This window comes from Eublepharis macularius, chromosome 4, assembly GCF_028583425.1.
Source record: "Eublepharis macularius isolate TG4126 chromosome 4, MPM_Emac_v1.0, whole genome shotgun sequence".
Taxonomy (NCBI): Eukaryota; Metazoa; Chordata; class Lepidosauria; order Squamata; family Eublepharidae; genus Eublepharis; species Eublepharis macularius.
In genome coordinates, this window is record NC_072793.1 from 164,674,060 (window position 1) to 164,687,392 (window position 13,333).

General features: G+C 45.2%; 1 protein-coding gene across 1 annotated transcript; it reads left to right on the forward strand.

Annotated features, from left to right (window-relative positions):
- The first annotated feature begins 826 nt into the window (after positions 1-826).
- Positions 827-12,048, forward strand: LOC129329184 (early activation antigen CD69-like). The gene is made up of 6 exons (XM_054978635.1): positions 827-841; positions 2,516-2,661; positions 4,813-4,917; positions 7,063-7,247; positions 8,601-8,707; positions 10,635-12,048. The coding sequence occupies exons 2-6, from the start codon at positions 2,547-2,549 to the stop codon at positions 10,747-10,749; spliced, it is 627 nt and encodes a 208-aa protein (XP_054834610.1). The 5' UTR covers positions 827-841; positions 2,516-2,546; the 3' UTR covers positions 10,750-12,048.
- Positions 12,049-13,333: the final 1,285 nt, after the last annotated feature.

Here is a 13,333-nt window from a genome sequence, read left to right on the forward strand (position 1 = left end):
AGCTTCAATATCACAGCAGCCACTTGAATTTGGTCATCCCAGATCCTAGTCTGACCCTTTAACCACCACACAACATTGTCTCTCTTTGCATGCAGAAGGTCCCAGGGTCAATCCCTGCCATCGCCAGTTAAAAGGGTCAGGCAGTAGGTGATGTAAAAGACCTCTGCCCGAGACTTAGTCAAGCAGGCAATGCTGACCCTGTGATGGACCGATGGTCTGATTCAGTCTGGCAGCTTCATGTGGGATTATGCTCAGATGCTCTCTCACCTTTAGTACCATGGGAAGGCAGAGTTCTGATGATAAAGTCCCAGGCCTAATGCAGAGGTAATTAATTTTTTTAAAAAACATTTGTTTTACAAAAAAGGTGGCAAATACAGCACAATGGTAGCAGTTAAAAATAACCTTTCCCCAACCCAAATCTGGTTTGAAACAGATGAACCCACAGCAATAATAATAACAACATTCGATTTATATACCGCCCTTCAGGACAACTTAATGCCCACTCAGAGCGGTTTTACAAAGTGTTATTATTACCCCACAACAATCACCCTGTGAGGTGGGTGGGGCTGAGATAGCTACAGAGAACTGTGACTCACCCAAGGTCACCCAGCTGGCTTCCTGGAAGAGTGGGGAATCAAACCCAGCTCTCCAGATTAGAGTCCCGTGCTTTTAACCACTACACCAAAGAGGAAAATTAAAAATAAGACCATCTGAACTAATTATCTTGCAATGGCAGGAAGCAACAAGGAGAGGGGAGTGGCAAAGTTGCCCTGTTTAAGAACAGCAAAGCTTCATTCGTTCGTCTGATGTTCACCTAGCGGTTCAGTCTCAGCAGGCAACAGTAAGTATTCTGGTTGATTTTATCATTACTGAGGCTTTATGAGAGGAAGTCTCTGGGCTACTAAGAGGCAGGATATCCTAACGGTGTCTGCCAGGTATGCTTTTAAACAGTGCGTGTGTGCGTGCGCGGGAAAACGGAAACACCAGCATGTAGTTTTCTTTAAGAACGTGCACGTGTGAACGCAAACCCGTTCACGTTGCATTTGGGTTGTATTTGGACGGCGTTGCTTGGGAATGGATTCTTGGGCTTCCTATACTGGGGTATAGGAAAATCAAGCGTCTGCCCACCCCCAGAAGATCACATGCAACTTAACAGGGAACGGAAGTATGGAGGTGCAGAAGTCTCAGTGGGGGCAGCTAGATGGTTATCAAGAACGAAGCAAGCTTTCGCGTTCGTTAAGGTTCTTCATCTCGGTCGACATAAAAAGAGGTGGGTCGAGAAAAAAGAAAGGCATTAGGGTAAAACCCGCTCCGGATCCACAGATTGGGCCTGGGTGTGGTGCTTGCTTACCTAGGAGTAAGAAGCTCCACTGAAGGCAGCGGGACTTCCTCCACAGCAAACACGCTCCGACGCTCACCATGTTGCGGTGCAGTCCTAGGCAGGGTGCCTCGTCTGTGATTGCACCGTTGTTGGGTTAGGACCCCCTGCGTGCAAAAGAATCTATTCCATCAGGCGGGCGGTGGGGGTGGGGGGGGTGATCATCCAGTTTTTTTAGGGATATCGCCGGAAGCGGCTCCCGAAATGACCAGAAGGCCACGACTCTGGCCGGCGTCTCGCAGGCTCATGGAGATCAGGAGCTGGAGCAATTTCTTGTTCTCCTAACAAACAAAATTAAACCGGATGAAGAGCACTAGAGAACGCGAGAACGCGCACGTTGTTTTCGAGGGGACCCTTCCCCTCTCCCCGCTTAGTTGGAAAGCGCAGCAACGCCTGTTCGTTGCTATGCGGGACCGTTCCGCTCCGCTTAGGAATGCAGCGCCGCGCACAGGCAAGCGCGTGCCCCGGAGGCTCTTGGTTGGGGCTCTTAGCAGAAAATTCCAGCTTGCGTGTCCGCTGTGGCCGGAGAAAGTCCCACAGCCCGTGGTCCAAAGTGCCCGCTTTTAAAAGCAGTCGCCGAATCGGCGGGCTTTCATCTTGACTCGAGAAATAGCCGGACAATTTAAGACTGTTGCCTGCCCGCATCTTGAACAGTTTTCACTTTCAGTTTAGAGGATCTGGGTGGCTCCAGTCCACTTTTCCCGGGGGGGGGGGGATGAGAAGCTACCACCCTTCCTACGTATCCTTTCTTCTTCGAGGATAGGAGAGCAGAAATGGGTGAAGGGGCCACTTGCATTTGCATCCCTTTCTTTTGCTAGGTAAACCACAGATGATGACTAATGGCAAAAGTGACTTTTTCATGGTTTCTTTTGCTTCCTGTTGCACACAATTTTGGCAGAGGAATGACTTTCCCAAGGCCCCTGCTGAGCTCATAGCAATAGTGAGATTTGAACCAGAAAAGTGCTGATTTGCAGTCCGGCCACTAACTCACGATGCTACAGTAATTAAAGCCTTGTCATTTTGCTGAATAACAGGTGTCCAAGTGCTTTATAGAATTGGGGTGTGTGTGTGTGTAAACATACGAAAGATGCACAAATGCAGCTGTATAGTACATGTAACCAAGTTTTTAAATTGCAGGTTCGCAGTAGTATCATTTACAAAAAGCGAAATGGCAGATGAAGACAGAGAAGAAAGGAAGGTTTCTAGCAACTGTGACAAGCAAGGAAATTGTGATTGGGCACATCAGGAGCTTATCTCCAGTGGACCCTCAGGGATGACGAATGGTAAGTCCACTTTCTCTCAGAAATGGAAATGTTTGCCTTTCATTGGGAAAGAGGGAATTTCTGAGCACAGAAATAATGCTCTGTTGATGTATTATTTTATTAATATTACAAGGTTACTCAAATAAATGTAGGGAGTGTGTTGGGTTCCTCCTTTTTGTCCTCAAAAATGATCTTGCGAGGTAGGTTAGTCTGAGAGACAGTGACTTGTTTTGTGTTTGAACAATATTAACTCCTGAATGGGCACCATATAAACTGACCTGTAATATCTCAGCTCTAGTGGCTAGAGAGTCAGACTAGAGTCTGGGAGACCTGGGTTCAAATCACTCCTCTGCCAGAGAAGTTTGCAGGGTGACCGTGGGGCAGTCACATATTTTTGTCTTACCTACCTTACAAGGTTGTTATAAAGATAAAACCGAGGAAAGGAGAACGATGTAAGCCACTTTGGGTTCCTGTGGTATAAAATGAACTAAATAACTGGGTTTCTGCTTCAAATGTTACCTTGGTATAGAAACCAAAAAGGAAAAAGCTGTGCTGGTTCACAGCAAAATCCAAAATTAAAATCCGTGTAGTACCTTGATTGAGATGGATTAAAAAATACCACAATGTATTGTGCAAATTTTTGAGTTCTAACTATACTGGTGGAGGAAAATACCTCTTCCAAGCCATGTCCACTTCTGAAAGGGTTTATTGTGAACTGACAGCAAAGTTGATACCATTATAACCGTTGAAAAGCGGCATTCACATGCAGATTATAAAAAAAACCTCAGAAAGTAGTTTGTGATGTTCATTATTTAATGGAAAGTATGTGATCAGGCAAAACTGCAAAAACTATTCAGCTTTTGGAACGTCTGAACTTAAGAGTAGCCTGTTGAATCAGACCAGCAGTCCAGCATTGTGTTTCATACACAATCCAGCTAGATGCTTCTGGAAACAAGGTGTAGAAGCCAAGCCCTGACCCCTGCAGTTGCCCCCTAGCACTGGGCTTCAGAGGCACACTGCCTCTGCATATGCGTGTTCCACTTAAGTCACTGTGGGCAGCAGCCACTGATGGTCTCTCCTCCATGAATCTGTCTTAAATTACTCTGTGCTTGTCGCCAGCAGTGTAGCGTGCACTTGGCATGCATTTGGCAATTCCCGGGCTCCATACGTTTGCGTGCAAAGCGTTCATGCACTCCCGGGACTGCCCGATGATGTCACTGGAAGTGACCTCATCGCGCAGGGCATGGGAGCGCTCCTGCAATTTGGGCCGCTTGGCTCCCCACTCCAATCAGGCAGCCCTTCCTGGGAACCACCTGCACCGTCACTGCCGGCTTGGCACGCTCCTAAGCTGCAGGACAGCTGCCCTGTCGGCATGGCAGCTGGCCAGGGCACAGCAGGTGGCATCCTGTGGAGTGCAGGCCGTTCTCAATGTGGCGCTCCGCAGCCCCCCCCCCCCAAATATGTGCCTGGGGCGACCTCCCCTCATGCCCCCCCATGCTATGCCACTGCTTGTGGCCATCACTGCATGGTAGTGAATTCCACAATTCAATTACTGTCTGAGTAAAGAAGCGCTTCCATTTGTCCATCCTTGGGGGTATGGTCTCTTCAGAGACTTGCTCCTCTTAACTATCCTTCCATCTTCCCCACAATCTCCTGCCAGTTCTGAATATGCAAATCCATTCTCCACACTCTTCTCTTCCACCTTGAATCCACGCCCCCCCGCAATCTGACAAAATAATTAAGATTATTTGAAAACCAAGATTTCTGCTAACAGGATTAACCAAACTGTGCTGCACATAAGCTGACTGAATTTGCATTACTGCTGTAATATTCAGATCGTAGAGCCTTTAAGGGCCATGGACTTCAAGATTATCTTTCTGTTAAGCAGTGTTGTGTAGTGTGTAGAGTGTCAGGCTAATATGTGGATGATCCAAATATGAATTCTCGCTCTGCCGTGGATGGTTGCTGGGTGACCTTAGGTCAGTCACACACTATCCAGCTAACCTACCTCGCGGGGTTGTTGTGAGGATAATACGGTGAGGAGAAGAATGTTGTAAGCTGCTTTGGGTCTCCATTGGTGAGAAAAGTGGGGTGTAAATGAAGCAGATTCCACAACAAGAAAAGACTAAAATACATCTCTACTAAGTCTGATGCATGTGTCTTCTCTTTTAGCTGATAAAGGTGGGCCAAGATTCAGCAAAAGGAGTGTCATCAGCGGTGCAATAATCTTGATGACACTGTTGATAGTTGCAATTGGCTTCATTATTTTCCAGGCTGGTAAGTTCCTAATTTCCTTCTTGTCATGATGCTGCTGCCCCCACCATTCTGTCTACTTCCTTTCTGAGCCTAAATGCCTCTTCTTAGTGTTGGCTCAGTCTTTGATAAATCCCATCTTGTATGTCATTCTGCCCATGTGGCTCCTTCTCTTCCACTCCATTGCTCCACTGCTAACTCCGCCTTCTCTGTTTCCATCTTCTCAGAGCAGGACCACAAGTGACGCCTGACACAGGTTGGACACTAGTCAGCTTCCCTCAAGTTGTGATGGGAAATGTAGGCATCCTGGTCTTGCAGCTTGACTCTCTGACTGCTGTCCAATGGACTTTTCAACTGTCACTTGTCCAACATTCCGCCAAGCTGCCTACATTTCCCATCAAAACTTGAGGGAAGCTGGCAAGTGTCCAACCTGTGTCAGGCGTCACTTGTGGTCCCGCTCTCAGATCAGGAATCCACAGGAATTAGCATGGAATTGGAAGGGAGGAAGAGAATGGGCACCTTTGAGTAGCTAAATGAGCATTTTGTTAACACAAGTGGTGTTTAGTCCATTGCAAAGAACCATATTTATAGTTATTGGAAACCAAAAGAGCCATGTGATCGCTGTATGCCCTGTACACCACCCTACCAAACGCACACATACAATAAGGGGAAATAAAACTGTTATTAGGGTCTGCACAGGGTCTGAAGCTCATCCATTCTTCAATCTCTCTGGCACTGGATGTTTCAAAGTGGGCACCACCTGTCAGCAACAGGCTTCACCAGCCAATGGCCTTGCCCACTTTGAACATGGGATGGGTGCTGCATTGGGGAACGGGGCTCAGAAGACCCATAAGTCAAAGAGCTGTATGCCCCTAGTAATTTTTGTATACAGAAGTCCAAGCAAAAGTTGTTCTAGTTGCCTGTCATAGAGATAAGGGGGAAGAACCCAGAGTCCTGTGTGGCCTGACTTTTGGTAAAAACTGAAAGCTGTCATTCACAAAGATTCTGTAGGCTAGTGTTTACCACCTTGCGGATCAGGATCCAGAAGTGGGTCATCGTGACACCCTCCCTAATGGCTGCCCCTACCCTTTGCATGGCTTTCTCTCTCCTCTTCCTGCATGCCACCTTCTCAAACTGCCACCTCCCTCACCCTTTGCAACAATAATGGGGATGGGGGGGAGCCATCTGGCAACTAGTAACTTTACATGTATACACATTTTCCTATGCTGAATAGTACTTCTGTAGGAAAATCATCATGTGTGAAGTGGGTCCTGTAAGAAGCAACTTTGGTGCTTAATTTGAGGCAATGCTTTGTCCTGTGTTCTGGAAACTAAGACCTGACCCTGGAAACAGAGTCTTCCATGTCACACATTAGTTGTTTTTTTCCCTTCACTGCATATGCAGGTTAATTGATCAAGAATCACGGAAAATGTGTCCTGATGGTTACTAGAGTGAGTTTCTTAAAATCTAAAAGGGGATCAGAGAGAGTGGTGGTAAAGAGGAGGGTGGTCAAAGGCTGGGAGGAAACCCTCTTATGCAAAGTCTGTGTAATTTGGGATGCTACTTGCTTGGGGTTCATAGTAGCACGTGATATTTGTTGGTTTCTCAAGAACATCTGGTTGGCCACTGTAGAAAATTGAACGCTGGCCTAGATAGGCACCAAGGTCATACTTTGCCTAGGGTACCTGAAAACCTTGGGCCGGCCCTGGATGGGTCACTGTACCAAATAAATTTGGACTTGTGGGTTACTTGTGGGAACCGCTGCACTAGGCACAAACAGTGGAGTCGTTTGGCATATCTGGGCTGAAAAGCCAATGCACTTCCCAGTGGAAGCTAGACTGGGAAAGCCATCTTGGCTTCAGACCAGAAGTGCTATTTAGGACTGTGATGGTCTGTGACTCGGAAAATGCTGGAGTACTGTTAGTTGACCGTGGCATAATAGAGATGATCCATTTCAAAAGGAATAGCATGAAATTTCCATGATTTGTTCACTCAGCTGCGAGAAGGGAACTAGATGAGGTCAAGAATTGTTTTTTTAATAATGAGCATACTCAGATCTCTCTCTTCTCTCCTTGCCTTTTTTTTTACCTCAACGATTCTTGGAACTGCTTTGGCAGATGTTAGCAGTGAGTATCCTCCCTTTAAAAAACACTTTATGTCTTTCCATAGTAAAGTTAAGCCATTGTCAAGTTACTCCGGGGCCGTCAGATGAGTCTTCATGTTCCCAAGACTGGGTTAAGACTGCCACAGCGGCCTACTTTTTCTCCACAGAAGAAGGGGACTGGAACTCCAGCCAGAACTACTGTACTTCCTGCAGCGGTTCACTGGTGACAATTGACAATCAACAAGAGATGGTAAGAAAGACACTCAAAATATTGAATAATAGCTCTGGTGTGAGTATGAAATTGCTGGCTGCTGCTAGGTGAAGCACAGGAATGAAACTGTCATGTTCAGTACCCCGGTGGTGTAGTCTTCTGGGCTTGCTGTCTGCCTGCCGGTGATGGGAAAAGTGAAGAAACAGCTGCTGATTGAGTCTTAGGAGAAGACATTGTGGCTTGTAACTTGACAAGAATCATTGACATCTCCGGTCAACAGTGGAGTTCTTTGGCTCATTCAAGTTTAGGCCAGTTTCATAGCCTTGAGGGGCTCTGCTGTTGCCATGTCTTGGAGTTCTCCATGGTATAAAGGCTATGGCCTCGTCTTTCCGATAAAGACTGGTGACCGTCATTTATGCTTTTCTCACATCAGTTGAGCTACCCTAGCTGAGTGGAAGTTCTGGTGAGCCATCAGGGCCCCCCAGACAAGACTCCCAATGGGCCCTCCTCAAATCACTTAGACCCAAACTTTATGTGAAAACAAACTCTCTAAGAGCCAAGCTACAAGTGATGCTGTACACAGGTTGGACACTTGTCAGCTTCCCTCAAGTTTTGATGGGAAATGTAGGCATCCTAGTTTTACAGCTTGGCTTTCCATTACAGCTGCAAGACCAGGATGCCTACATTTCCCATCAAAACTTGAGGGAAGCTGACAAGTGTCCAACCTTTGTACAGCGTCACTTGTAGCTTGGCTGTATTGGGCTTACAATGTCAGCAGGGCCCAGGAGTTTTATCCTAGCTGGTCACCCTTGGGTACAGAATATAGCTTTAAGCACTAGTAATTAATGATTTTCTTGCATAATCGCCTAGGTTATGAACTTTGCAGAACACCTCCTCTTTCCCTATTCTGCTTCAATTTGACTTCAGTGAAAATCACCCTCTCTTAATATGGTAGGAAGATGTGATACAATTCAGATAAATTTAGCATATTATTTCCATTTTTTCCTTAATTTGTACAGTGTTCAGCACTGATCAGTTTCACATCCTCCCCCCCCCAAATAATCATTTATAACATCTGACTTCATAATCCCTCGTGACAATGTATTTTGCTGGTGGAGGGTAACATTTTTTCTGTTCAGCTGAGGTCAGTTTGCTAGGGGTAAAGTGTAGATGACTGGGGAAGGCAATGGCAAACCACCCCATAACAGTCTGCCCAGAAAACGTCGTGATGTGACATCCCCCGTGGGTCAGTAATGACTCGGTGCCTGCACAGGGGACTACCTTTACTTTCTTTTATTCGAGATATATATCCACCAAGATTAAGTAGGGATAAATCTGAAATACAGATTATCACAACACTTACAAAAAACTTAAAGTACTTTCTTTTTTCAGGATTTCATAATGAGGAAAAGAGGCCTTGCCGAGTACTGGCTTGGCCTTTGGAGGGAGAAATTGCAACAACCGTGGAAAACACCAAACGGTTCTCCCTTCAACAACTGGTAAGTGTTTCCTCTCTCCTTCTGAGATCAAGTCAGAGGATTTGGGATCATACTCAGAGGATTACTTTTTTTAAAAAAGGGCTGAATCCACACACCCGCAGAGCGTCCTGGCATTGCGCTAAATGTTCGCTAAACACCCGGAAGTGTAGCATCTTTCTAGCACGATTCTAGCGAATCGCGCTAGAAAGACACTACACTTCCGGGTGTTTAGCAAACATTTAGCGCAACGCCGGGACGCTCCGCAGGTGTGTGGATTCAGCCAGGGTTTCAATTTTATGTGAAAGGTGATATGGAGCAGATACCACATACTTCATATTTCATACAGATTTCAAGGCGGTGTGGTATAATGGAGTTAGTGTTGGACTAGGATCTGGGAAAACCCAGTTTGAATCCCTGCTCTTCTATGGAAGCTTGATGGGTGTCAATGGGTCAGTCTAACCTATCTCACAGGGTTGTTGAGAAGATAAAATGGAAAAGAAGAGAACTATGTGGAGAAAGGTGGTTCATAAATGGAATAAAAGTGTTGCTTCTTAAGTGTTACTCCGGAAAGATGCCTAATCTTTTAAAAGTGGACCTCTGTTTTAATTTGCTTCTTTTGTACTTTGTTTTTCTTTTCGTGCGGCTGATGTTGCATACACCTTTGTAAGTATACATTTTGGGGTTTTGAACCTTGCAGCCCGGGGTCTATGGATGTTTTATTCCAAAGTTAAATGGGGCTTACACCAAAGGTAATGCACTGAGGGCTGCAATATTGGCAGCACAGCAGAAACACATTGAGAGATAAATCATACAGGAGGGGCTGCGGCTTAGTGATAGAGTATGCTTTGTATGCTGAAGGTCCTAGGTTCGATTTCTGGCATCTTCAGTTTAAAGGATCGAGGTGACAGGGAAGATGTCTTCCCAAGACCCAGTCAGGCCAGACAGTACTGATCTTGATTAGTCCAATGGTATAAGGCAGCTTCATATGTTCCTGCTGGTGTAATGTAGTTCATTAGGAACGTCTTTTATTACTAAGCTCTGCTGAGCTACTCTAGTCCACACTCATTGATTTCAAAGGACTTGGACTGGAGAAACTGTGCTTAAGATGGCACGGTTTGCCTGGTGCCTCAGTCCCAAACTATACAACATGAGTTCTAATGAGGGAACTGTATCATTCAGCTTTCGCTGCTAACAAGTAATGCACCAGGCATTCCACGGATGGGGAGCCACCACTGAGAAAGCCATGTCTGTATTTTCTAGCCACCTGAAGCTGGGGGCATAGAGAACAGGGCTGGAGATTACTACCTTAACTAGCAAGCTGGACAATATTCGTGAAGGTGACCCAAGTCCCAAACTGTTTAGGATTTTAATGGTGAGCACCAACACTTTGAATTTGTCCAGTACTGGTAACAGTCAATACTGACTTTTCAGCATAAGATAATATTCCTATCCAACCCCTGCTGCAAGTCTAATAGCAAGTTGCAAGGATGGAATGAGAGATTTGAAAGATGGGGAGGGGCTTAGAGTATTTATTTAGATACTTAACAGTCCATTCCCTCCCCCACCGTGAGGGCCCAAAGCAGCTTACAACGCTATTGTTCCTTCCACCATTTTATCCTTACAACCAGTGAGGTAGCTTAGACTGAGCAAAAGTGACTATCGCAGCTTGGTCACATAGCAAGCTTCATTGGTAAAGTGGGGATTCAAACCTGGGTCTCCCTGATCTTAGCACGACTCTCCAACAACTATACCATGCTGGTCGACAGTAGATCACATACTTGAGGTATTTCAATAGGTTGGGTCACATCTGAAATGCAGGAGAGTGTTTTGGAACAGGCATTGAATGATGGGGGACTTTGATGTTGTTCTTGAACGAAAGGAAGAAAGATGGCTTTTCACAAAGCTAACTGAGTTCTTAGTTTACCAAAACTCTGTGGTGACTTTGCAGGTATACAATTGAGGGCGGAGGGCTCTGTGCCTACCTCAACGATCAAGTGGTCAGTTCCACATGGTGCTCCAACAATCGCTATTGGATATGCAAGAAAGTTCTACATGGTACTTAAGATCCAAACCTCCAAGTGAAGTCTAGAAGAGCTGCCTGGCTGCTGTGTTTAACTGACCAAGAATGAACCAATTGAAACTAAATGCTGAAAAGACAGAGTATTTTAATATAGTTACATATTTAATATTGATAGATATATCTCACATTAATGTTTGCATGTGTTTGGTGAGGCAGTGCACAGGCCATACAGTATTCATGTGGCCCCTTTGATTGCTGGTAGTGGCAGCTGTGGCTGCTTTTTTTTTTTAAGTAATACTTTCCGCTTCTGATAGAGTTCCACCTGGCCCTTGCTGATTCCATTAAGAGCCTTGGGGTTATACTGGATCCAGCATTACTGCTTGAGAAGCAAGTCAATTTAGCTACAATTTTTTCTTCTTCCAATTCAGTCTAGCCCAGGAGATGGACTGTATTATGGGAGGGGGCAATCTGGCCACCTGGATCCATGCCACAGTAACATCAAGCCTAGGCTACCGTACTGGACTTTTTGTTAGTCTCCTCTCAAAATCAACTTTGAGACTCCAGCTAGTGCAGAATACCACAGCTCAGCTATTATTATTACTTACTCCCGTTCTGCAGTCCATTGGCTGCCCATCAGTTACCAGGCACAATTTAAGGTATTGGTAATCACAAAGAAAGCTCTTCACTTGGACCAATGTATCTGTTGTATCTTGTATAAAGGCACATCAGCCTTTATATACAATAAACAGGTTTTTATTCAGCTATCACTCTGGCTCAGCCTGAATTTCTAGTTAGCCTCTTAATCAAGCCTCAGCAGCCACCAGTTCGCTACAGGAACCCTGAAGGGCCAAGACATCTGCAGGACCACTTCTCCCTCATGTTTGGTCTCCACAGCTTTGCTCATTTGAATGCGGCCTTCTCCAGGTGCCAACCAGCAAAGGGGCAAAATCAACAAATGCCCATACACATGCTTTCTCTGTTGTGGACCCAGCCTTATGGAACGGCCTGCCTAATGAGGTTGATTTCCACAAACTATGTCTAATAAGAGAGTATGGGGGAAATGTTGCAGAAACAGAGGGTGGAAAAGGTGCAAATAGATTATCAGTGGTAAGCAATCACTTTCAAAAATTTCTCCAAGCTAGAAGTAAGATACAGAATCCAGAAGCGAAGTTGAAAGAAGAATATAAGTTAGTCCTAGAATTGATTATGTTTTGCTTCAGTATCTCACCTATGTCTTGGATCCTTGCTAATGCTATGTCTTTAAACTTGTATATGTTTACCTTATGGTATTGTATTGAAATGTACTTACTTGATACTGATTGTATTAACCTCATACTGTGTAATCCGCCTTGAGTCTCAGTGAGAAAGGCAGACTATAAATGACTTCAATTAAAAAAAATAATACTGGAACCTCAGGATGATATATAGGTATAATCACCCTCCCCTTTTAATGTCCTTCCCCTGTCATTCTAAAGACAATAATCTGCTTAATCTTTCATCAGGTAATGACAAATGTCACCCTGACAGGTACCAAATATTTGTGGACTAAAGGCTTGGAAATAGTTATTTAAACTTAGTCTGATTATTACTTTGAAACCCTAACCGTCTGTTTCATTTGATAATGGTTTGTAGTTTTAGCTTTGTTATTAAACCTGACAAAAAAGGAGGTGTTATTGGTCTGACCCAGGAAATGGCAGAGTGTTGAAGCATCTGTTTGCCAACCAACCATAAATAACAATGAGGAAGACAACTGGATCTAAAAACAAAACACTACTGAATCTCTGTCGTGAAGGCTTTCTTCCCACCTGGTGAGTCAACCGTGAAGGAGAGGCCTGGGAAACAGTGGGAAGATAAAATGGCAGCCAGGCAGACAAAGCTCTGAACAGCACACTGCTGTAACCGATAGCAATTTAGCTGAGTTTATGGTGACCATCACTCTAACTCTACGTCACACCGGCTCTGTACATTGTAGCCATCTTCAGATGAAGCAAAGGGGTGTTACGCAGGTTGAATTAAGTTTGCCTACATTCTCAATACCTCAGTGTATACACAGGGTTACCCAAGACCACACAATGCAGTTGTTAAGAAGAGACAACAGCTTAAAACAAGCTGCTGTAGTAACAATTTGATCAGAAAGTAGGGTGTAAATCAGGAGTATGCAACTTTTATTGGAAAGTAGTATAAATCAAATTCAGAAACAAGAAAAGGAAAGGCATCCTGGTCTGACAGCTTGGCTCTCCATTTAATTGAAGTTTACAGAACCCCCCCCACACACACACACACAGTGGAGGGGAAGGGGGGTGTCTGGCGAGAGCCTGAGGCCTGCACTCCCCTCCCGACTGCATGTTCTCCCTCCCATAGACTGCCACCTTGTAAACTTCAATTAAATGGAGAGCCAAGCTGCAAGACATTTCCCATCAAAACTTGAGGGAAGCTGACAAGTGTTCAACCTGTGTCAGGCGTCACTTGTAGCTTGGCTCTCACATGCTACCACTACACCACTTTGTGCCAGTGGGGCAGGCTGATCAGGAGGGGAGGCAGGCTGCCTCCTCCCCGCCCCCAACTCAGGAATGGAAGAGGAAGAAAACAACCAGTGGGGATATATAGACCATGTACCTGACACTCCT